We start from the raw sequence: 25,664 nt of genomic DNA on the forward strand, positions 1-25,664 counted from the left end.
TCTGATGGCCTTCCCTGGCCTCTCCTCCCACTTGCCCACTGGGTTTGTCTTGGTTCCGTTGGCCTGAGAAAACACACCCTGGGTTTGTAAATGGCTTTGAACTAAAGGTATAGATTCCATAGTTGGCCTTGGGGCCCCACCCCTGAGAAGGGCCTGAGAGATGACGGTTCTGTGCTCTGTCACAGAAGGCCCTTCTCGGCATGGAAAGGGGCCTATAGGGTGAGGAGTCCCTAATGAGAGTCTGAGGCCAGTACCCAGGAATGAGGAGGAGGAGGGCCAGCTCCAAGCAAACCGTGGCAGGGGGAAGAGGCATGTCTTCTAGTGAGAAAAGAGGAGGTGGGCTGTTGGTCTGACTAACTGGCTGTGTGTGGAGTGAGCAGCCACTTAACCCCCCGGGTTTTCACATCCTCATTTACAAACTAAGAGGAATACACTAGGTAGCCTCTGAAGCCCCCTGTGGCCCTAATAGTCTGGGAGTTTGTGCATTGTAACCAAGCACCTCAGCTGCCTCCCAGGCACCCGCCATCCAGACTGGGCCTTCCCTCCTCTCCCACTCCCTCCCTCCCACCTGCAGGTTCAGCTCTGTGGCTCACCCCTTCTTCTGGGTCTGGCTGCCTGCCTCCCAACTCATTTATCTCTGATAGATTAGTTCATATTAAGATATCAATGGCTGACTAGTTTAATGGGTTTTTATCCAAAAGAAATGTGCATTTTTTTAAGGAACTCTGAAAGGGAGATAGGATCTTTAAACCCAAAGGCAGGAGCTCCCGCACTGGGTGGTTTGGGGCCCTGTGGGGCGGGGCACAGTGGGGACCTCTGGTGACCTCAGCGCACAGCAGGCCATGGGTGTCTCTGGTGCTGCCCCAGAGGAGAGACTCATCTCCACAGGCAGCCCAATCTTGCCTCTGGGGTGTCGCCCAAGGGCCTGCGTTCTGCTCTGAACAGCAGGAGGTGCGGCCACCTTTGGTGGGTGTTGGCGGTGGTTGTGGTGGCCGCCGTCAGGGCTGACGAGGCGGGGCAGGCTGGGCCCCAGCTTCTGTGCACAGTGGCTTCCCTCTTTTATAGATCTGCCCTCTGCTCAGACAGTGGAATGGCAAGTGTGCCCTGAAACGATATATTTAGTTATTGAAACATAGTTTAACACTAGCGATTCCACAAGGAGAGAACGAGCGCCCGGGGCACTCCTAGTGTGCCCTGCGCCAACACCAGCTTGAAACAGCGGCCTTTCCCTGGTGCCGTTCTAGATCCAGTGGGGGAAACCAAAGATGCTCTTTGAGTTCCGTGAGTGTAGACATTATGTCTATAGCCATCCTTCCATCCCAAGGCCCAGAAGGCATCTGACGTACCCAGGCCATTCCGTTAGCTGGGAGCGAGAGACAAGCCTGTGTTCTCTGCCCTGCACGTTTGTCCCTTCCCCGGAGCCTCTAACCTGCGGCTCTAAACGTCCGATGAGTAAGTCACCCCACATGTTCAGCTGCCGACGTTTAGGCTCTGGACTCCCTTCCTCTGAGACACTCCTTAAAGTCTAAATGCGGGCAGTTGTACACTGCACTCCGGCCTCACACGTGCTCAGCGGACTTCTTGGAAGATTCAGAGAATTCATGGAATCAGGGCTTGCAAAAGGTGAGCTTTGAAATTCCTCTCTGTGCAGCCAGGCTCACATTTGGCATTAGCGGGACCTCACCGTGTTCCCACAGGTGACAGGCAGCCTGTGCGGCGGCCTTGGGTTCTACGCACAGTGCGCCAGACATGAAGGCCACGTCACAATGAGCCCCTGCAGTCACTGTGAGGCTGTGAGGCTTCCAAAGAAGGGCGCCTCGCCTCCCCGCAAACGCCATGTCATGGCGGACGCCTGCCCCCGCTCCTTTAGGACCTCCCTCCTTGCCTTGTAAGCCAAACCTCTCACCCAGCATTTCTGCCTCAGAGACTCGAAACCCATGTGACAGAAAGAAAACAAAGTAAGACTGTCTGCACACCACCACTTGGAAATAATGCAGGCAGTTTGGAAAGTGTCCCCACAGGCCGAAGTGTGGCCGGGTGGGAGACAGAAGCTTTCTCTTCCCCTTTTCACATTGCGAGGTGCTTGGCCTAGAGCGGCACAGGTTCAGATATGCTCCTGTGTGCAACACTGTTTACAGAATCAAAAGCTTGTTTACATGTCTCTTTCAGCTCGGAATGAACAAGAGGAACAAGAGGAGAAAAGAGAGATCAAGAGGAGGCTAACTCGAAAGGTGAGAAAGTTCTTCACTGAGAGCTGGGACAGGAGGCGGGGGTGCTTTCCAGGCCTGTGTCCCCAGCTGGCCCCAGTGGCCTCGCAGCTTCCTGTCCCCTTGCAGGCGGTGCGTGTGCCCCCGCACCTCGCTGTCAGAGCCTGCAGCTTCCTGGGCTCTCCAGCACCTCTCCAGGGGACCGTGGCCCACTCTGCTGCATGACCTTCCGTCCTTTTGTCTGGTGACATTCTGTGTTGCTTGATTTTGTGACACTCGCCTGCCTCCAAGCAACTTGATGTCAAGTGCATTAAATTGCAAATTTAGTGCAGTGAACATTTTATTTTAAAAAATGTCCTATAACCCCACCAAGCAACTGGAAACTCATGTCAAATCGGTAGCACAAATGTAACACAGTTATTTGCTGTGACCTTGGGAAAACGTGAGTTTTCCTTGCGTCCCCTCAGACTGTTCCCTACCTATTAGCTAAGAACTTTTGGACTCCATTATGCTAAACACTATTTGGGGTATTGAATTAGAAAATATCCTAAAGTACTGATAAATATTGTGAAGATATTTGAAAAGCACTTAGAAAAAAGCCATAAAGCTAGAATTTTAATTTTTTTAATGCCCAAAATAGATGGCTGGTGATACCCTTCAGGCCCAAATGGACTGAATGCTACCTTGGTGCCCTGTTTACCAACACACTCTTATTTGAGGCTCTTCCTGGGTGATGTTGACAGGTGTAGTTCATCCACGACACACAAGCCGCAATACTGCGTTCTATCTAATGAGAGGGGTTTGAGTGCACCTTCCCGTGATCATCTTGAGAGAAAGATTCTCAAATCTCAGACAGTTAAGAGTCCCATTAAAATTAATCTTTGAAAGCTTATTCATGGACTTTTCTCCCTAGAAATACTACGCAAAGGCAGAAAGTCAGAGATCCTAAAATATCATACCCATTACTAAGGTGGTGACTTGTGCTTCCCACACTCTCTTAGAGCACCCCAGACATCTGGGGACAAGCCAGATGCCATCCCGATTGAAAGGAGTAGGATAGACAAGTGCCCGAAAGGCCAGTGACAGGCCAGTGTCCCCATGGTGGGAAGCAGAACTAGAGCTTCGTGACCTCTGTTCACCCAGGGGCCCTCACTCCAGTCACGGTCTGAGTCTTTAAATCCTTAAGGCCACCCAGTCTTCGGACGTGGGTCACCCTTTTCCCTGAGACTGAGGAGTGAGGAGGGGGCGGGGGCGGAAGATGCATTAACTTCTTCTAAGTGTGCCCTTGAAGTGACTGAGATATCAAAAAGAGGCTCATTTCTGATACAGAAAGGTCCAGACATTCAGAAAAACTGTTAAATCCAGTTTTCATTAAGCCCATTGGAGTTGATTGCTGGGACCTGAAAATGCTCCCAAACTTTAGAGTTTCTAAAAACTAGTGTAAGGAGAACACTTAAACATCCATCTGATTCTTATCTCTTTAAAAAAGAGTGTATAATTTTGTGGACAAAAACTTGACTAATTGTATAACCCGGCAGGGAGGAGGGCGCCACCCCACCCCTGTCTCCCCTGGGTGGGCTGCACCGGGGGCAGGCAGCTGGCTCTGCAGGTCTCCAAGGCCAGACAGACGCCGCCCCCCTCTGAGTCTCCTGCCCTCCCTCCTGCCAGGAACACCGCCTTGTAATTTCAGCATTTCCCTCCCGGGGACTGGCTTGGTGAGTTAGAAATAATGAGCTTGAGTTTGTGGGGGGGAAGGTCAGTCAGTGTTCTAAGGAAGAGACTAGAAGAAGCTCTCACTTCTCTTTTTGTGGACAGAGCTGTAAGCCTGCCAGCAGGTAGGGAACCCACCGCCTCCTGGCTCAGGGCAAGCTCTTTTTCTCGAGGGTCTTTGTCACACCAAGAGCAGATGCCAGTGATGGTGGCTGCCTTTCAGTAACTTACCCTCCGCCCAAGGACCCCTCAGTACAGTTTCCTTTAATTTCAATGTCCTAGTGAGCAAGGTGGAACACGGTCGCTGGTGCTGATGGCAGCAGACCGGTCATTTTCTTCCACAAAATTGATATCCTCCTAAAAATTATGTTTTGTCTTTTAACAGAGGCCTGTTTCCCTTTCTAAAAAATAATGCTAGCGAGCTAAATGGTTAGATGGATGGGAAAAGATGAGGAAGGGAGGGAAGGAAGGAGGGAGGAAAGAAATCCGCATGGGTCAGATTATATTAATACTGAAATTTGGGTCTCAATTAATTACTCTTTTGTTGAGTATTTGCTTGCCAATGATATTCCTGCTGCCGTAGATTGACACACTGCTGTCAACCCCTGCTCCCTGCCCCTTCTCCCAGTCCATCACCCCTGAAAAGTCAACTTCGGCCACGCAGATCACTTCCTCAACATCTGAGGAAGGGCCTCCAGTTCTCAAGCCCAGATAGCTGCAACCAGCCACAAAGTAAAGGGACATTTCCTACGCCCCATGTGGCAGGTGCAGGAGCCCACGCTCCCCTGAGGTCCCGGTGGCCCTCGGTCAGTGGGCCCACACACCACCTGAGCCTCTCCCAGCAGAAGTGGGTCCCCTCCTCCGCCCCTCCCCCAGCAGGGGGTCGAAGTGCCTCATTGACTTGGGGAGCTCGTGTCTAAGGTCCCATGGGACTTGGGCATGAAAAAATAGTCCCTGGCCTTCAGAGCTGACAGTTTTCCATTCACTCCAGACTTTGCCATCAATGGGCTATTAGTAAAAACCAGGCCGTGGTTTCCAGAAATATAAACTACAAACTTCATGCTTACAACTCTCTCGTGTCATGGCATACTTCGAAAATAATTCCTTCTGTCCAACACTCTGGGGTAAACCGTGCTAGTCCTAAGCAGCACAAACCGGGGACTTTGAGTGGGAATCCTTCTTTATCTGGAGTGAATATGGCAAACATTAAATGGCTTTATGTATTTTAATGGTAGAACGAAAGCTCCCCACACTCAGAGTTCTGAGTCAGGCTGGACCTCCGTTTCTGTTTACAACAACCCGGCCATAGAGCTTGGGAGGCCTGTGGTTTTCCTGCAACGGGCTGGCGCTGATGCTGAAATGTCCCTCCAGGAAAACCAGGGCTGCCTCAGGTCAGACCAAAGCCACCGTGAGGGGGAGCCACATGTGGTCCAGGCACATGGGCCCTGCCATGGCCCCAGAGGTCTCTGATCCTCGCATCTTCCCACCACTGGCCAAGAGGGTGCTGCCGGCTGCCTTGGTCCTGTCTGCAGTCTCACAAAACCCATCACCATCCTAGTTAATCCAGCCAGGCAGACACCTGGTCATGCTCCTTGGTGTAGGCCAGTGGGCAGCAGGTTGGAGCCTTCTGGCAGTGGTGAAAGTGCGGCAGCTGCATGGTTAGCGTGAAGCAGGCAGGGCGGTTGGATTCCCTGGTGTGTGTTTGTCTTATCGGCCTTTGCGGTAAGATTCTGTCTGACCACATCTTCTATTAATAGAATTAAGTACAGTCTAAGGCTTGGAGGGAAAATTACTTGTAAATAATATTGGTTAAAGGTGAATTGCTTTTAAATAATACCGATCTAACGTGAATGGACAGCATTCTAGAGAGAGGGCAACTGTGTGGCTCCAGAAGAAATCCACATAGTGACAGGAAGAGAGAAGGGAAACATCAGTCCCACGCTGTTAACGCACGAAAAAGGGCGCTAGTGGGAGCCCTCGGGAAGTGGATAAGCACGAGCCCTCTTTTTACGTGCTTCCTTCCCTCACTGCAGCCCCACCCAGAGGCCCACCCCGAGGCTTCCTTGGCGCGAACGCAGCCCGGCTCTGCCTTGCTGGGCGGACCTCCCATTCAGACTCCTTGAGGAGCCGTCCCCACGTTCCCACTCCGGCATACCCCAGAGCCTGCATGGACACTCTTTTGTGTCTACACACACATCTGTAAAATGATTTGCAAACCCATCCTTCAGAGAGCACTAAATTGGACACATGTATGTGGGCTTGCACAACCAAAGTTAAGACAAAACCTTTGTGTAAGATCCCTGTCACCTGATGCCACAGGCAGGACAGGTGTGGGAAAACCCTCAGCGGACACCCACACCCACAGAGGGACCGGCTGCTTGTAAAGACGGAGACACTGCCACGTTCCTGAGAGAGAGGCAGCCAGGCTGTCTGTCTGGATGGGCCTGGAGCAGCTCAAGGAATGATAAAACTCTCTCTCCCTCTTTCTGTCTCTCGGTCTCTCAGTTCTAGAAAAGTCCTGGGTGCAGGAGTCAGGAGCCCTGAGCTTCCACCTGGCCCTGGCCCTGGCGCTGGCCCCTGCTCTCCGTGTGATGTGTCAGTTGCCTCTCTGAGCCTCGCTGCAGCACCTATAAATTGACAGACGGATCTAACTTCCTGGGTTGACTTATCCAACTGTCTTCCTCCTGCAGCTCAGCCAAAGGCCCACAGTGGAAGAACTTCGGGAAAGAAAGATCCTCATCCGCTTCAGCGACTACGTGGAGGTGGCCGATGCTCAGGACTATGACCGCAGGGCCGACAAGCCATGGACCCGCCTCACCGCCGCTGACAAAGTAAGCAGAGGGGTAGGAGAGGGGCGGCAGGACCCCACACCTTGGTTTTGCCCCTGTACTGGATTTCCCGCTTGCTGCCTGCGATGCTGTACTGCAGCCAACAGCAAAGCCACCATCTTGGTCCCGGTAATGGAGCGGTCAGTGCCCGCTGGGCAGGCTGAGAGTCCCGGGTGCCCAGCACCTCTCCCCTGGGTTCCAGATCATCTGCAGGGGTCACCGCATTGGTTCTTCACTCTTCTGAAGAAGGAACGAAGTGGACAGTGATCTTGTGCTCCTTTACAGAGGAGAGGCAGCGTGGGAGGCTGTGCCCAGAGAAAGGAATAGCGCCGGGGTGGCACAGGGCAGCTCAGGAGCACGAGGCTCCGAGCTTACCACAGACCTTCCGCGTGGCGGACACCGTCCTCGGCACCTAGTGCGGACTCACAGGACCAAAGGGGCCCAGGCACCATGCTTGCAGTTTTTGTAACCTAATGGCAAAATGACACACTTCACAGGCAGCAAAACATGCCTGACTATGCTAAACCCTCATCGATTTGGAAAACAGAAAGAATAACAATACTCTGATCTTGAGTGTGTTTTATAAGAAATGCAGGGATGCAGATGACAAGTCATTCTCAGCTGTCCATTCGACGGTGTGTTAACATGGAACTGCTGGCCTCCTTTGTGGTTCTAGTCCAGTCACCAGGAGGAACTGGTGAGCTGAGGGCCTTTTTTTACAGTAGTCTAAAATAATGACTATGTCCACTGAACACCTGACAACGGGGCCGCTCTGGGGTACCCTGCATCTTCTCCTGAAGATCCTGCCTTCTTGGCCTCACACTCCTCAGGGCCAGTGGCTTCTTTACTCGGACAGAGGAGGGCAGCTGCAGTTTGAGGGGAAACTGACTCGGCCCGAGGCAGAGACCTCCAGGACTGGCCTCCCACGGACCCTGATGAGTGGAAAGCTCCACCCTCGCCTTAAACACATCCCCTCCCTGTGCAGGAACTCCTGGTGGGCGACCCCAGGCAGCTGTGTCTGTTGTGCCAGCAGCAGGGGGCCCCGGCCCTCATTCTTTTGCTCACACTTGTGCTGCAGGGTGCCTGCTACCAAGGACAGGGTGTCGAAGACGCCAAGGGAAAGTGCAAGGCAACTCTACACATACACGCCCAAGTTCTGAGGCAATATTAGGTGGGCAATTCAGGCTGCTGGGGAGGGAAGGATGAGACCTGCTGCCTTCTGGAAGCTCATAACCTGGCACTTAAACACTGGTGCGCCTTCCTTCACTGAGGGGGGCCCACCTGATGCTACCTAAAGACCTTTCCACCCCCAAACGCTCACTGCTCCGATGTTCCCATCAAAGTAAACATCAGCCTCAGAAAGCGCTCTGGGAAAGGGCCCGTGTCTCCGCCCCTGAGGAAGAAGGCGAGGTTTCCTCCAGCCCCTCCTCACCTGTCTCTGCCCTGTCGGTTGCCCAGCTGGTTTGGTGGGCAGTGCTGGAAGGCCGAGGTTGTTCGGGTTTATCTCAGAATATACTACGGTTATTCAAATCGTCCCATACACCCATGATGAGAAAAATATCATCTCAGCACCAGGAAAGTTGTGAAAGAGCGGAGGCCTTATAAATCAAAGGGAACCAGGGAGTAAGGTGGAAGGTCATTCCGCCCCTTCCAAAACTCTCCATGGGGAAGCATTGCTGTGGCTGTGATGAGTCAAGACGGTCATCAGCCTAAGGAAGATGGGAGGCTGACGTTGAACTGTGTAGCCGGGAGCCCAGGAGTGCGGGCAGGTGTGCACGCACTCTGCACGCCAGACAGAATTCCAGACAGAATCAATTTGCAACATAAATTTAAGGGTATAGGGGGTGTCAGTAGGTTCTAAAGGATGTTTCAGGTGATTATTTTCTCCCGATCAAAGAATCGATTTTGTATGGCTTTGTCAAAGATAAAAAATATTGTTAGAAATGAAATTAAAAGTGAACTCCTTCCCATCTGCCTCCTCTGCAAACTCACGGCCTCTCTTATTCCAGGCTGCCATTCGAAAGGAGCTCAATGAGTTTAAAAGCACTGAAATGGAAGTTCATGAATTGAGTAGACATCTAACAAGGTTAGTATCAATTGCAGGTTTTCCCTTCAAACTGTAACATTTACTTCCAAACTACCTGTCTGCTTCTGGATCACAGGCGGTGTGGTGGGTGCAGGGAAGGGGAGATGCAGAAAGGTCAGCATTAGGTCCCCACCGTGGTTACTGAACGTAGGGGACGGGGCATTTGAGGCCCAGCCTAAAAGCTCCCATTGGAAAGCCTAGGTGTCTCTACGATAACGTAAGCTGAGGAGAAAACATCAGTGGCACCTTGCAGCCAGTCAGCAGAGGCCAAACCTTGCTTGCTCCTGGGGTTCCACATCGTCCTCCTAGGTGGCCCTGTGTCACTAAACATCGGCGGTTGGCAGGGCTTATATAAGGTCACTTGGCTAGTCAGTGGCAGAGCCATTGACAGTCCTTCTGACACTCTCCTTTGGGGAATCTTTGGAGAAATGGTGCCTGGACTTGAGACAAGGGGTTGAATTCTGCACCTCGCTACCGAGTCCAGGCTGAGGACGCCAGGGCCACCAGTTTAGTCCCCAGGTGTTCAGATGAAACTATTCCAGACCCGAAGGTGAGCTCACTGGGCCTTGGGAGCCTGAGAAGCTCTGTGGGCGTGGACCTGTGGTGGAGGGAGATGTAAAATTCCCTCACTGTCATAAACAAGGACTCTGAGGGTGGAAAGCTCAAACGGGAACCGAGAACCTTTGACAGATGCTTGGTCGTTATTTAAGTATTTGTTTTCCTAGGTTTCACCGACCTTAACAGTCGAATTCCTCTTGAGTGCTATGCTGTCTTCAAAACATAAATTTATAAGAACCATAAGTGCTGGTATTTATTCACTTCCCCATCATGATGTAAATCTTCTGAACTGCCTTTTTTAAAAAGAAGAACAAGAAAAATAAAAGGAAACACAATCAGGACTCTGTTTGCAAAAGCACGATGGTTACGGCTCCGCGGTCAGAGCCGCTGGCACCACCGCTGACCCCAGGCTGTACCCGTTGCCGGCAGGGCTGCCAGCACCGGCGGGGCCTCACCGAAGACTCTCCGGCCCTTGGAGCAGCCCCGGTCCTCTCCAGCCAGGCACGGCAGGCTCTGCATTCACTTGGGCTCCAGGGAACCCTTCCTCAAAGGAATCTGTCACCTAAGTCCAAAGAAAGCCAAGGCAGTGGGTGTGGCCTGGGAAGGACTTCACAAAGCAAATGATCTGGTGGGCCTTCTAGACCTGCCAGACACACTGGCTGCAGCATGGCTCCTGGTGCGGGGTCCGCTTAGGGGCAGGATGCGGGAAGGGAGCACTGGCTCGGCTGCACTGACCTTTCTCCCTCCGGCCACCCTCCCCACGGCGAGTGAAAGGGCAGAGCCCTTTTCCCGGGGAGTCTGTGGCTGATGGTCTGCCCTATGAGTGCTTGTGTTCCGGGTGTGGGAGGCTGGCGCGAATGCCCATTCTGTCCCCTCAGACAGAGGTGAGCCGCCTTCCAGGGAGCTCTGGTTTGGAAGGGGAGTTGCTATCTGCTCAGTTCAAGTGAATTGACCCATTTTATTCAAAGCCCAATGTCACGGGTGATCTTCATGCACACAAACAGCCATCACTAAGGTGTGCCTATGGTATCATGCGTGTGAGCAGAAGGACCATATCGAGGGCATGAAGGCTAACGGCTGCCAGGAGAAACTCTGCTTGGCCGATGAGTGTTGTTTTCTCGGTGTGCCCCAGGGATGGTGACTGTGTGGCTGGGAAGTTAATGGCTTCTGAGTGCAGGACCAGCGCCTGAAGGCCAGAAACCATGCCTGAGAGCAGGTGTCCCGGTCACTAATGGGCTCACCGATACCCTAGAACCACTCGATGGCCTTCTCATCTCCTGTCTTTGCACTGAAGAGTCTCTATGGGAAAGCCCCAGGGTGTGACACGCCAGAATCATGCCAACACCAGCCACGCACGCCTTGTGCTGTGCCTCCCCGCTCATATTTATCCACAGAGAACCCTTCCTTGCCCTCATGAGGCTGGTGAGGGTGACTGGAGACGTATCCCTAACTGTTCTCCTCACTTGGGACCACAGGAAAGCATGCCCTGTTAACTGAGGGCGGCACGTGCAGTGAGAGAAAGAACAAGTCCCACACCCTGACGGCCGTCTTCCCGGGGCCCGTTGCAGCAGTTTTGTTTCCCGTCCTGGGCGCTCGCAGGGCCTCCATCGCCAGGCTCTGCCTGGCCACCTGCAGTGGTCTCATAGTCACCGTGATCCTTCCAGGGAATGGGTCGCTCTCCCCCACACATGCCCAGGATTTAGAAAGATGCCAGCTTGGCCTTCACAACAAAGAGTTAACCAGTCCCCACCCCAAACTGTGTGGGATGCAGGTCACTCGGGATGCACGCCATCAGTGAGGCCATTCACTTCCTGCAGGCATTCCCAGCTCTCGTGGCGAGCATTTACCGGGAGCTGCGTGTATTTGCAGGGGGCTCCGGGCAGTTCTCCAGGCACTGCCCACCAGCCACGGCAAAGCTGCGTATGCTTTGCTTGCAGCACCTGGAGGGAGCACGTAGCCGCCCAGTCCCAGGAGGATGCCATCACTAGACCCTTTTTTCTTTGAATGCTGAATCTGAATAGTTACTGACATGGGTAGAAGTACCTTCAGGGAAAATGTGTATGGTCAGGACTTTAGTGTGGCTGTAAGCACTGTTTTCCCAAAAGGCTTGCTGACGTCTGAATGTGCAAATGATATGACGAAAGATGTGGGGCTCTTTCATTTGACTTCTCTATGACAGGCACCTATTCTAGGCGGAGGTGCCTGCCTTGCTGGGAGCTGAGTCTGAGCTTCCTCTTACTGGCAGCTGTGCTTCCGGCGGCTCGCAGTGCCCTGGCAGCATGGTCAGGCCTTCCCCTGGCCCAGGAGCCAGTCCAAAGGGAACTCGTTCCATGACCTGGGCTCCTCCCACCAAGGCCAGTGGCTTCTCTGCTGGCCTGGGTTCTTGGGCCTTTTAGATTCCAGGGGACTTAAGGCCCAAATCAATTTCTGTGGAACCAGCCAGCCAGCCAGTAGTCCAGGTTTTCCGCCCAAAGTGCCCTACTCTTGCAGTCCCCTTTGTTCATGGAAGAAGTTGAGCACATGCTCCACTCGTCTTCCTGCAGAGTGCCGTTTTCCAGAAGTCACTTGCAGGGTTCGGGGTGCACCCTCCAGGCCACTGAGCACACCCACCACAGAGGTGAGCGATTTCAGACCGTTGTATGTGGCTCAGCAGCTGCAGTGGACCCTAGCTGGCCCCTCAGCTGTCTCTTTCCTTTCCTGAAATCTTGAGGTCTTTATAGAAATCTATCCAAATTTCTTTTTTGCCACATTATTGACAATTGAAAAATGTATGTTACTTTCCAAGATGACAAATTGACATTAATTATTGGAGGGGGTGGCCTACCTGGTTTACAATGCGTTCCTTTTCTGAAAAATCTGTTTTCAAGTAAAGTTTTATTTTCTGTGTATAAATTTCCAATTGAGCCTCTTGTCATTGGATTAGCATGGAAAGAAAAATGTATTTCACAGATCAAAATATTTCCTTTGAAAATGAGACAGTGCCCAGCCCCTATCGCATCCGTGACAGACCAGTGCCATCGGTCGGCCTCTGTGTTCTCTCGAAATTGCGCTGTTCCTTCCCACGACCCCCAGAGCCCTGGAAAACTTAAAACTTTAGCCTTTATATCAAATTAGAGAAACCAAACAGTGTGACAGTAGATGTGGTGAAAACCCCCAAGTTTATTTTTCTCCCGCTTACGAACGTGTCTTTATATTTGCTGAATGACAGCGTGGAGTGAGCTTCGGTGAACAGCCTCCCCGCCCTCCCTGTGCACAGCCAGTGTGCCAAGGTCACGTAAATGAGTTCTTCCTCCCACTTGTCTGTTAACCCCCACACCGGTTGCTTTTTCCAGTTGCTTCCCGGGTGTCTGTACATAGTTATTCTTTGTATAGGAGCGCTCTCTCGTGTTCTAATTCAACAGACGACGGCTGTGTGCAGAAGACAATGTAAATAGAATACAAATTAAACTGGATCTCTATGGCTAGGTTTTGTACATACAGAAACTGCATGGTATTTAAATTATTGTTTGTCTCTGATGATGTATGCAGTTTCTTTAAAAACAAATCAGAAAAACCTTAAAAAATCATTTTCTTGCCTCCTGTGTGTTCTGTCAATCACCCAAATCCCTCGGTTTGGCTGGGGAAGGGGGTTGAGGGCAGGGGCAGGTCACCGCATCCGCAACATTGTATGAGTCGTGGAGATACGGGACGATCTCACGTATCTGGTACTGCTGGGGAGGGAAGGACTGTTGCCATCGGTTAACTTTCTACGTGACATTTGTGTGCCAGGACTTCCTTCTTCCATACATTTGTTTTCGGAATGTCTAAAGTGCACTGCCCAACTAGCTGCCCTTTAATAATGTGGGAGTGGTGAACGTGACTTGGTAACTCACTCAGAGCCCTCCGGGCAGCGTCAGATACCAGACACCCTTGAATCGCAGCAGGGCCTTGCGGGGGCCAGGGGAGCTTCGAGGTGTCGCTGCCCAGAAGCACAAGCCTCAGACCACTTTACTCTTTCGGTACTGATGTCTGGCTCCATTCTTGAGAAGACTGGGTATTTGTCCTGTAAAACAAAAAGCTTTACCATTTAACCTTCTGGTCCTAACATCTTTTTGAAGGTTTGGGAGAAGCAAGCAGGGCTGTAATGCTTTCTGGCTGCACTTGAGGTGGGGGAAATTGCTGGATGACATGTCCTTGGTCCAGTGATATGAGTGTGGCTCTGGGAAAAAGCAACCTCACATAGCACTCCTCTCCAGCACTGGTGCTGGGAATCGCCAGGGAGCCTTGTCAAAGTGCAGGTGCCAACTCAATAGGTCAGGGGCGGTGCGGGGGGACCTGAGAGTCCACATTTCTAACTCACTCCCAGTGCATGCTGATCCACTGGCCCTGGAATCACACTTCTGAAGAGCAAGGGCTTAAGAGAACAATGCAACAGGAGCCGCTTTTCCATTGCCTGGAAATCTCCAGCCTGGGAAAGCGGAGTGACCCCACGCACTGCTAATGTCTTTACTGAGAGCATCGGCAAAGCCCCGCTGGAAGTCAGCGTCCCACGGCATTGCACCGGAGTGTATGCACAGCACTCAGCTGTACAGGTGGAGAGATGCCAGGACAGGAGTGGCCACAGCAGAGAGGGCGAGTGGTTTGCTGGAAGGTTTCAGTTCCAGGCTGAGCTTCTCCCTCATTCTCTCTTCTCCTAACCAGTGGAGCTCTCAGTAAATCTAATCATCAGAACTCGACTACAGTTATCCAGGAGAGCACAAGGGCTAGAAAGAGAAGCTTTGGTAGAACCCCGAACAGGCTCTGCCTTGCCAGAGGGAAGGAAACCAGCCTCTACCCTAGAGGGAGCCCTTCTGGAAGTAAAGGAACGTCACAATTCCATTCTCAGATAGAGGGGCTTGGTGTGTCCATCCTTGGACCTGTTTACACCATCCTAGGACACAGAAGCAGTGTCCCTGTCACACTTAACTGGACAATTTTGGCCAAGTCACTTAATTTCTCAGGGCCTCTATGTCCTTATCTGGAAAGTGAGGGCATTGAATTAGATGTCCTCTATTGTCCTTGAGGGCATCAACTTGCTAAGAGTTTATCTGGATTTTTAAAACACTCAAGTTGGTCCTTAGGGAAGAATAAGCTTGAGGTAAGTCCTGCCAAGACAGTCTCCTGAAGGACAGTTTGCATTTCTCTCCAAACCACCTGCAAGTCTGGCACACATGCCTGCCAGCCCTACCCATCCTTTCCTGCATGACTTCGCGGGCCTCGTCCCAAAGCTGCTGTCAACTGCATTACTTGACTCCTCTCTGCCTCTCCCTTCCTCCTGGCAAAGCACCCTAGAGGGGCTTGTGGGCCTCGAGCGGTAGTGCTTAAGACACAGCCTGTTGTCTTCTACCGCACTGCAAGTTTGAGGGCACCTCTGTGATGTGGTATTTGTACCTGCTTATTAAGCCTATGAACAGTTCAATGCCAAGACACCGGCTGGCTCTCCACAGGCCCTAGAGCAATCCTGGACTCAGAGGGCTCCGTAGCTACAGCTGTAGGTCAGATCCACCCTGAGCTCCTGGCCCAGGTGTCCAAACGCCACAGAGCAGCGGTGCAGCATACACGTTACCTGAAGAGCGGTGGTGCCGAGCCCACACGCCCTGGGGTCAAATTGTGGCTCCATCCCTTACTAGACGTGGCAACTTTGGTCCACTTACATTATCTCGTTGTGCCTCAACTTCCTCATCTGTACCATGGGAATAATGGTACTTACTTTACAGGGCCGTTAGCACAAGACAGAATGTGTAAGGCGCTCAGCACTGTGTCTGAAACAGGGTCTTAAGGGTTGGGCCCGAGTCAGTCAGTCCTTATGCTTCGTGAGTATGTCTGTCTTGCAGGCACCCCAAACTCAGTATGTGCTAGACCGCTGTTTCCGTGTCCCCCGCCCCCGCCCCTGCCCCCTGCCCTGTCCTGTTCCTCCTCACTCCCTCCTTCAGGGAATGGTAACACCGAGAAGTCGCCTCCTCCTCCCCAGTTCCAGCTAATCATGAACACCTGCCAATTAGCTCTCAAAGCTCCTCCGTGCTCTTCCATTAAGGGCCTCCTCTCCTGCCTGGATGACCAGTCATGGTCTTCTCGCCTGTGGCTTTCACCTGTCCAATCCTACTGCCAGAGTCCTCTATCCCAACACAGACTCGCTCACCCCACACTCCTGCATAATGTCTGCCATGGCCCCCACGTCCTACCAACCAAATCCCAGTCTCCAGTGGGCCTCCCTCAGTGTCAGTGTGCCCCCGCCCCGGCCACAGCCTCCTGCTCGAGGGTCAGGGATCCGGGGCAGGCCTTCGTACTGTGTGTGGCTCTGGAGGCCTGTGAGGGGCCCCGTGGTGTCTCTGTGCTGTAGTGATCCCCTCAGGGACAACCAGGGCTAACAGGGGGCTTCGGGGACTGAGCACCTACACCTCCCTATACAGAGCTCGAGAGGGGCCCCACTTATGTGACCCTAGAGTCCTCATTAGAACTCTAATGAGGAGTCAGGGCACTCATGCGTGCAGAACATCCCAAACAGTATGAACAATGGTTGTCCCTTGCGGTACCTGACGCGTGGCATCCTGATCTCTAACTCCAGCTCTCTGGGCACTTGATTCCTGCCATTACCACCACTCGCCGCTCACATGTAATAAACGCTTACTACATGCCTGGTACTGTGCTACGCCGCTTTCACACACAATTTAATGTCATCTTGACAATGCCTGTGGCTTCCGAACTCAGGTCTGTTTGACGCTAAAGCATTGTTCTTAAGTTCCCAGAGAAACTGTAATCCAGACTCACACTTTGCTTCCATCCAGTCATCCCATTGTCCATCTTAAGTGGTAACACCACTTTCCTGAGAACCACAGGCCAGGAAAGAGACCCAACTCTCACCAAGCCTCCAGGTTGGACAAGCTGTTTGCTCCACCCACCCGGCTCCTCCCTCCCCTCCATGCACTGCCCGTCTGTGTATGGGCAGGCTCCCCGCAGAGGGGCCTCCCCAAACCAAGAGACAGCCAGCCAATATTTATGACTTCCTGAGAGGGAAATGTCACACAAAGGACCTGCAGCAAAGGCAGGAAGATAACGGTATGCTGCCTGATGCCAGAGAGGAAGAGCATCTGGCAATCACAGGGGTGTAGCCAGTTGCTTTCCTAAATGCTCACATGCCATTAATCGAAAAATGCTCTCCTTATTTCACATTGGCAAGCATGGCCTTCCAGTGCGCTCACAGTGCAGCACCCCAGGTCACAGCGAGGCGCCCTTGTTAAAAGAGTCTGTTTGCGGAAGAGTGAACCACGAGGGCAGAACTGAACAGATTCTTCTCCCGGGCTTGACAGCCAGTGAAGACGCATGCTGCAGCGAGCTGGGAATCCAGACACCCGCTCCTCTCACCCCTCACGGTGGATTGAGGCTCCATCTTGTGCGATCTTCAAGGTCGAGTGGTTTGGTGGTTCTTGCATGGTGATGTCACTGATGTTTGTTTAATAAAAAACAAGGGACAATTGGTGGAAGGAGAGAAATTCTCTCTGTTGTCACTAATACATTGTCCAGTGGGGTCTCAGGGTCCACGAGAGGCCTGTGACTGCAGAGCCCCCATCTCATAACCAGAAAAGGGCAAGCCCATCTCTTCAGCTACGCAGGTAAAAACACTTGACACGCTGGCTGAGCTTGTTCTCTCAGCAGTTCCCGCACAGACTGGACCAGGGCGAAGGGCTCAGCCCCGCATCCCTGTGGGCCTGCCCGGCTGTGCCACCTGGGGCAGCACGTGCCCGAGCTCTCCCCGCCTTCTCGCCTGACACCCGCGCCACGCCAACATCCTCAGCAACCTCACAAAAGCTCCCGTGTGCTGGCTCAACAAGGCCCTGGGGTTAAAGCAGCAAAAATATCTGGCAAGAGGAAAGCCTTATTCACCCCATGTGCTGCCTTGCTGTTGGGGTGGTGGGGACACTTTTCTAAGACAATGTGAAAATGCTTACCGTCACCTGCACCAGCCCAGCCTTACTGAACGCCCAGCCCCTTGGTGCAGTGTAACTGACTTGGGTTTTCATCAACGTTCTCACTGACGTGGCGACAACAGCCCCGAGGCAGGTGAAGCCCTGCGCTGTCCCGTCGTTCCCCCCGGAACGGGGCACAACATCATGCGCTCGGCCAGGCCAACGTGTACTCAGAAGTGCTTCTGAGGAAGGGAACATGGGGCTGGACTATGAAGGGCCACTGTTATAATTTTTTTTTAAAAAAAGGAATAACTGGAAGTACACACAGTGCTGGTTGCCTTTAGTCTTACTGAACAAGGGTACTTACCCACGTGTAACATGTCTCCTCAGAAAAACGCCTTATTTCAATCGCATCAATTTTAACATCTAAGGACAAAACCCAGGCCACAGTAAGGAACTGCAGGCATTGTTCAGATCATCCAGCGGCTGGGAGCCCCGCCAGGCAGCACGGCGCTCCCAACACGCAGCCGTAGTTCAGGGGTCTGCCCACCTCCGCTGAGCCGGAGGTGGTGCACCCCAAGACAGCATCGGTTCACTGTAAAGACTTGGGCTTTGCCCTCAGGAACCAGCTGGCCCTGCCTGGCTTGAAACAGTGCAGGGTCCCAGACATATTAACTAGGGCGAAGAAGAGGGGAAGGACAAGGACTGATGGCTCCAGGTCTGCAGGGTAGTTTTGAGAACTTTCAAGCAAAAACAAAAATCTCTAACTTGGACAGAAGTGTGGACCATTCTGCTGTGGTTGAAAACCTTTCACTGCAGGTTCCAATCAGCAGGAGAGAGCAAACACAACTTGCTAACTACTCAGTCCATTTGGCTGCCTTGGAGCAAGGAGCTGGGGTGGAGTCGCTTGGTCTTCAGCAGCAAAGCAATTTGGGGAGTTGAGATGTTGCCTGAGTCACCTGCTGGGCCTCAGCTTAGAGCTCACAAGCTGGCGGAGGGAAGACACTGAGGCAGGTTTCTCAAGGCCCAGCTGAAAGCTATGTCTGCTACCCCAGCTCCCTCCGAACAAAACCACACTCATAGAACATTAATGGTAACAGGGCACTTAGCTCAACCCCTTTGGGTACAACAGAGGCAGCGGCGCTCTGCTGCCCTCGGCACAGGAAGGTGGGCACCACAATGGAAGCACCAGAAGGTGTGTCACTGCCTGTGCCTAAGCTTCACCCCTGCATGTCCCTTCACTGTACACATCAGCACAGGTCACCAACATCCTGAGACAGACACCCCACCCAACACCAGCAGAATGAGTTCCACACCCCCACACAGTGCTGGACACCCATTTGTCATCCCCATTTGATAGGCAAGGGGAAAGGAATAGAATCACACTGCTAGTTGATGGCTGCACTGAGCCGAGAACCCAGGCTTCTGACTCTTAACCGGTTCCCTCCCCCTCCACGACTAGGGAACCCTGCAAAGGCCCCTCAGAAGGATGACAGTCTTAGGCTCAGATTTAAACCCGTGGCCACCCTGCTAATAAGCTGCATCTGCTCTACTGGTGTCATGTAGCAGGAAACCCAGAGAGTGGCTGAAACAACTGGGATTTTGGTTTGATACAAAGAAAGTCTGCAGTTAACTGGGGATGAGCAGTGACACACTCAAAGTGCCACAGTTCTGTTTTTCTGCCCCACTCTCCTTATCGTGTGGTTTGCACCCTCAAGGTTGCCTCATGTCCCAAAACGGCTGCTGGAATTCCAGTCATTATGTATGTGTTCCAAGCAGGAAGTAAAAGGAAGGCTTACCTGCCAGCTGAAAAAATAATCTTTAAATACAAACCTTTCTGGAAATCCTGCCTAATGGCTTTGCCTTCCATCATATCGTCCATTCCTCATTCCAGAGAATCTGGGAAATAAAGTTTTCTTACCACAGTCCTACTTCAAATGGAATTTAGGTGTGGTTAGTAAAGAAAAAGAAAAGGGAGCATATCGTTAGTTAGCTGCCACAGAGCTGTCCTTAGTAACGAGCTGACTCGTGCTAAGCTTATAGGGAAACCACTTCCAGTGACTGAGCGGGGAGAAAGAACTATCCATAAAAAACCTCCACATCTCAATACTGAGACTGTATTCAGGTTTTGATGAAGTGCTTCTATAAACTTGAAGCAATATCCTTACCATCGCCTAGAAATGAAGTCAGAGTAATCACTTAAAAATGGGAAAATGATATAGGCAGGTGGCATTCTCTGTGGCATATTTCTTTCTTTAGCAATCGGGGTTGAACCTCGTACTCAGAGAAATCCACACTCCCTAGGTCCTTGCTACCTGGAACGTGGCCCGAGGACCAGCAGCATGGGCACCATCAGGGAGTCTGTTACAAGTGCAGAGCCCCAGTCCCCACCCCACAGCTACTAAATCAGAATCTGCACTTTAACAGGGGCCCCAGGACATTTCTGTGCCCATTAAAGTTTAAGGAGCCCCTTTCAAATGCATGACCTAACCCGTAATGTGCCTTCCATCTCAGACCTCTTCACAGGAAGCAATCTCCTCTAAGGCAGCTTTTAATAAAACTGTAAGTCACAGTGCCACCTCTCTGAGGACACGCATTTATCACATGTGGTGTGTAACACCTATTGGATGATAAGTGCTTGTTCTGTGCCCAGCACTGAGCTCAGAGCTCCGTGTGTCTTTCTGCACTTCTCCTACCAATTCTGAGGGACTATTATTACAGTGTTTTGTGCCAATGAAGGGGTTTTTAAGGCTCAGAAAACAGATGGGGTGGTGTTTCAGGATGAAGTAGTAGCTGGAAGTGAAGTGCCTGCTGGACAGAGCCAGAATGCCTCCGTTCTAAGGCTGCCTGGCTGCCCACGGGGACCTGGTATAACCCCTCGGTCCTGGAAGCCCACTTTTCGTATCTGTGTATTGGGGAGGGGACCAGCAGGTTTTTCTCCAGCTCCCACATTCCTCAGGTCAAGGTGTGCCACCCTGTGATCTTGAAATCAGTCGGCCTTAGCAGCTGCCTACCCTAACTGACCTTATTGAGGTTCATCCAGCGGTCACCAGATCTGGCTGGAGCCCAACTCAGACTAGAGACCCCAGTGCTGGACACTCTGAGGGAATCATACAATCTCCCAAGCAGTAAGAGGCAAATAAACACAGCTACTGACAGCCACTCGCCACCAAGCCTCCCACCCGACCCAGGTGGGAAGAAGGAGCTGGGCAAAGCCAACTTCCCACAGACTTCCAGAATGAACTAGACTCGACCTGAAACGCTCAGAAAGGAACCACCGGCCAGGTGAGACCCCTTACCGAAGCTGCCAGCGGGGCATTCCCACCCTGCCCACCCCACCCGAAAGGGCTAGCAGTGCCACCCTCAGACCAGTTGATAGAAACCAGGCATAAGTGGTGAAGGAAAAGCCACCCTGACTTAGCCGCCCCTCCTGGCACCATAGCAGGGCACATATCCAGTCAAAAGATTTGCTAAATGAAGTGGAAAGCTTTAGAGAGTGTCCTAACTCACAGTGGACCTTGTGACAACGACCCTCACTCACCACCCCCACATTGCCATAGACACGGACAGAGGCTCCTGGTGGCCATGTGTTTGCTATATGAGCCCTCTGTCTCCATGGCTACAGATGATGGGCAGCAGCAGACCCACAGTGGACCACAGCCTCTCCCACCCACCTGGTGACGGGACCCGGACCATACAAGCTTAGGAGCATAGGGTAAAAGGCATCTTTCCAGAGCAATCTGCACTGCACACAGAGAGGTCAAAGAGAAAAGGATAAGAGGGTCCAGAGTTAACTCTTTAGTCCGGTCCCAGATGCCAGCCCCACTGACTCTGAGTCTGAGTCTCACCCCGTACCCTGTAATAAAATCTGCTTTAAGCAAGCTGGCACCAGAACAATTCTATTACTTGCCACCAGAGGAGTCTGAGGCAACACTGAGCCAGGCATTCGTGTACTCAACTGATGTTCGTGGAGAGCCCAGGCGGGCTGGGATGTGCCTGGCACTGTGGGAATGAAAGCAAGAACAGGACATGGTCTCCACCCTCAAGGACCTTTCAGGCTAGTGTGGGACGCAAACGGGTCACTCCAAACCAACACATTAAGTGTGGTGAAAAGGATTCCAAGTGCCATGAAAGGGCAGAAAGCCAGGAGAGCTTCCTGGAGGAGGGGAGCGTGAGCTGAGTCTTTAAGATATGAGGATGTCCCCTGCAGTGGGGAAAGGATGCTCCTGACGAGGACGGTTTGCCCAAAGTCGGGTGGGGGACAGCCCGGTTGGGGAGAGAACATGCCTGAGGAAGTGTGCTAGGGAAAGTGAGGGTGTGCGAAAGGGAGCAGAACAGTCTCTGGCCTCGAGAGGCTTGCATTTGAGAGGGAAACCACACGGAAAGTTTAATGGAAGTTGAAGACCACCAAACGAGATTTCCAAGGATTGCTAAAGGAGCAGTGCCCGAATGTCACAGAAGCTCAGAGCATGGAGATGACGCTTCCAGCTTGGAAGCTGGCGGAACACTTTTCAGAGCCAGCAAAGCTGAGTTAGGCCTTGAGGCACAGACTCCAATAGAGGCAGGGCCGGCCAGGCTCTCACAAACCATCTATTAATAATAATGGCACTTCGTGGCGCTCTGTGCTTCGTAAAAGTGTTTCCACACTAAGCTCACTGGATGCTCAGAAACACACCGAGGGGTAAGGAATGTAAATAATTGCTATTTGCAATTATTACAGGTATTCACATAATTTTAAATAGCAATTATTTACATGGAAAACTGAGGCACGGGGTGAGTATGAAAAAGGCTCAGCCCCTCCCCCAACCCCACGGTTCCCCAGCCAAGACTTTCTGCCACCTCCCGTTAATGGGGAAGGGGACAGAGAACCAACATCTCGGAGTAACGCCAACCTTCCTCTGGGGCTTCTGGGCAGCCCAGGTACCTTCTCCCTTGTGCTGCAAGGTGCTTTACTTAAAGACTAAGAGAACGAAATATGTATTTGATTGAATATTTGTCTTCCCCGCATGATTGTGAGTTCCAAGAGGGCAGACAGCATATGAGTTGTTCAGCAATTAAGCTCAGCACCAGGCCCGTAACAAGGGGTGTGTTCAAATTTATTTCATGATTCAATGAGAATAAACAGAAGAACACAAGACCCAAAGAGAAGAGAAGAGGGAAAATGGGAGGTGGGGAGTGCAGCCTTCTGACATTTAGAAGCAAATTATCAAAGCTCTCCTCGTCCTTGCTCCTCCCTCACAAACCTTCATACACGTCCAGCAGGTAGGCGGGGCAGGGAGAGATGCCAGACCTACCAAGGACCAGGTTGTCACCTGTCAACACGTAGGAAAAGGAGGGTGATGGGAGAAGACCAGGAAGAAACCTGACAGGAGGGCTGCAAGTTAGCGTGAGCTCTGGCCACCCCTAGCACGGGTGTGTGCCTCAGTTCTTGGCAAACTAAGTAACACCTACCTGCCAGGTGAGTGTTTGGGGTCTGAACACTAAGTGCCTGCTGTGATATTCTATCTGGAGTTCCTCAGTAGGAAGAGGTTTCTTGAAGGATTTTCCCCATGTCCCTCTCAGATCACATTCTCCACTCCCCCTGCAGTTGCCCTCCAATAAAACCGGCCCCCAGTTCCATAGAAGTGGGGAACTGTCACCTCACTAGCAACTAACTGTCCATTTACATTTTAACCTCTGTAAGACCAGGCTGAGAGACTGGAAAGTGAGCGGGTGGTCAGGAAAGCAGTAAAAGGACAGGCCCCCACCCCTCCCACGGCCCTCCGGAAAAATTCCCACCACCTCCTGTTCTCATCACATCACCCCCCTCCCTCCACCCCCACCCTCCTCCCCAGACTGGTGAGACTCTGGGTAAGCAACAGCTGATCTGGAGATGTGCAGTCTGTGCCAAGCGCCACAGGCAGTTTCGTTTGGCACAGACTCTGAAGGAGAAACAGCCCTTTGCTTCACCCGCCCGAGGGAATGCCACCAACTCCCGCTGCACAAATCCCCGCACTCCCCTCCCTGTCGAGGCGGAGAGGGTGCCCTGCAGCCCTTCCAAAGCCGGCAGACAAGAGCTGCGTACCCCGTGGGACCACTGGCAGATGTAACATGCAGAGCCGGTTGCCCTGCAGCTGCCCCCCACCCCATCTCTCCCAAAGGCAGCCTTAGGCAGAAGATCTCAGGACACCAGTCCTGCTTAAAACTGCTCAGCACCTACACAGCCTGTCACTCTGAGCAAGAGGAGCCTAGCCTTCAGACCAGGCCCTGGGCACAGAAGCTCCATTTTTACCCTCTTCATCCCCACAGACTTGCCTGCAGATTCTTCACTCTCAGGGACAGAAAACAAACTTTAAGACACAGTAGGGAGGTGACGAGCCCATGACAGGGGACAGCTCAGAGCAAGGGAGGATTGTGAAGCAATTCAAGACAAGGCGGGCAGGTGTCATCTCAGAGCAAGAGCGTGGAGCCTGCAAGCGCTTTCTACACATCATGTGACCTGAGTGTTGCCCCATGAATTTCAGGCAAACTTTCCACTAACAACAAAAAGGATTTCACTAGTATAAGCCCTGACCTCACTTCCTGAAGTAGCCTCACACACACACAAGCTTGTGCACATAGAGTGTTCCAATTCCATCTGTCATCAGGCAAATGCACACACAGACATGCACACACAGCACCCTCGTCCCTCAGTATCTCCTCGCGGAGCAGAACTAAACTGAATGACGTTAAATCCCCATTTTCCGAGGGAGGAGGAGAACTCGATGACAGTTTGGGCTACAGCAGAAACCACAGGCTTTCCACAGAGAAGAAATTCCGCAGTGTCCTGACCAAATGTTTGGAATAAAGACAGGGAGTTGTTTCCAACAGGAGCTGCGCTTCTCACCAAAGGCAATGCACAGAAACGTTTTGGAAATACTCAGCTCTTAACAAAAGTAAATTCCGACATGGAAAAGAAACCGGACCCTCACTGTTGTATCAGTGTCCTCACAGTGCACCTTAGAAAACCCTTCCACTCAGACGAAGCTGCTTTCTAATAAAGAAAATTTTTGATGGCTTCACACTGCCTCACTTAAAAAATAATTCCCACCCCCACGCCCCACAGCCAGAGAGGTTTCACCAGATCTCACAGACTGTACTTGCAGAATATATTGTAGTACCTATCTCACAATTCCGCTGCAGTGCGGTACCGGCCTTCCCTCTCGGATCACCTGGGCCTCCCCACGCTGCGCAGACGAACACTGCGGCCCCTGAGCTTCCCCGAACCCAGAGTCCCGGCGCTCCGGGCTCCGCCCCTCCCACACTTCCTCTAGGACACGCCAGTCTTCTCCCAGCAGCTAGGCGCAAGCAGGAAAGCATACCTCCAAATTTTTCTCTTGTTGAAAGATTGCTAATTCTTTTTCTTCTTTTTTCTGGAATAGAGGTTCACTAACATCACTTGACTTTCAAATCTTCATTTTGTGAAATAATTATACAGATGATATAAATGAAGTGCACACAATATTATTACTGTTTTATGACTTCTCTTTAAATTTCGTATGTCCCCAAGATCCCCAGACAGCAGAAGGCAGAGGGTATCAGTGAATAAATGTCAAGTATCGACTGTAGACAGCGGTTTGCTGTTACAAGTTTCCTTCTGAGTATGTCTTTCTTGTTTTACAGAGTATCTTAGATACTCTTAGATATGCTACTATACAGAAGTACAGGCTGGTGAACAACTCAGGTGGCTCTGAACTCTGTTACAGTTATTTCACACAGGGGGGAGGGACTGAGCACTCAGATCTATAACTTCATAAGTTCACGGAGTGGAGAATCCAGCTCACCACTGAGGCTCCTGCAGGTCTGACAGCTGAATGGCCTCATACAAAAGGCAGCATCTCGCTCCACAGTCGCAAAGCCTGCTACTGCCTGGTGGACAGTGACCACTGTGAGGCACCACATGGCCCAGGGTCACAGGCTATTGACCTTAACCTGCGACTTCTCCCACTCCAACTTTGGGCGACAAGGTGCTCCCTGAAACCCACCCACTATTTAATGGCCCATCTGGAAAAAGCATGGATCCAGCAAAATAGCAACAAGTATTCTCTCTCCTGGTAGGTAAGTTTAGACATATTTTGTTCAATATCGGTTTCGTTTCAAATGGCACAAAGAAAAAAATTTAAGTCCTTTATTTAAACCTGTTTAGCCTCAGAGAAGCAGTCAGCGTGGATGTAAACGAGTAGGACACCGACAACAGCTGAATCCGAGCTGTCAGCCCAAGGAAGTAATTCTTTACTCCAGAGACGGACTTCAGAGAGTCACTGGCCTGGCGCTGATTAAAGGGAAGCGGGGCAGGGCGTGGTTATGCACTGCCGATCGGCACCTGTACCCTCCC

The 25,664-nt window shown here is 51.9% G+C and overlaps 1 protein-coding gene and 1 long non-coding RNA gene across 6 annotated transcripts in view; one reads left to right on the top strand and one right to left on the bottom strand.

Moving 5' to 3' along the window:
• LOC119051265 (phosphatase and actin regulator 1) overlaps window positions 1–12,955 on the top strand; it is a 293,468-nt gene extending 280,513 nt beyond the window's left edge. For all 5 annotated transcript variants that reach the window (XM_053668235.1, XM_053668234.1, XM_037147945.2 and 2 more), the window contains 4 exons: window positions 2,170–2,231; window positions 6,608–6,748; window positions 8,755–8,831; window positions 9,557–12,955. In XM_053668235.1, the coding sequence (XP_053524210.1) occupies window positions 2,170–2,231; window positions 6,608–6,748; window positions 8,755–8,831; window positions 9,557–9,572 (296 nt within the window). In that variant the 3' untranslated portion in view covers window positions 9,573–12,955. The remainder of the gene's footprint in view (window positions 1–2,169; window positions 2,232–6,607; window positions 6,749–8,754; window positions 8,832–9,556) is intronic.
• Window positions 12,706–24,858, bottom strand: LOC119051266 (uncharacterized). The gene is made up of 3 exons (XR_005082890.2): window positions 24,652–24,858; window positions 13,262–13,431; window positions 12,706–12,797 (listed from the first exon to the last, which is right to left on the bottom strand). It is a non-coding gene; the product is annotated as an uncharacterized LOC119051266 (long non-coding RNA).
• Between the last annotated feature and the right edge of the window lie 806 nt (window positions 24,859–25,664).

Source organism: Artibeus jamaicensis, unplaced genomic scaffold (assembly GCF_021234435.1).
Source record: "Artibeus jamaicensis isolate MK-2021 breed Jamaican fruit bat unplaced genomic scaffold, CSHL_Jam_final contig_482, whole genome shotgun sequence".
Lineage (NCBI taxonomy): Eukaryota > Metazoa > Chordata > Mammalia > Chiroptera > Phyllostomidae > Artibeus > Artibeus jamaicensis.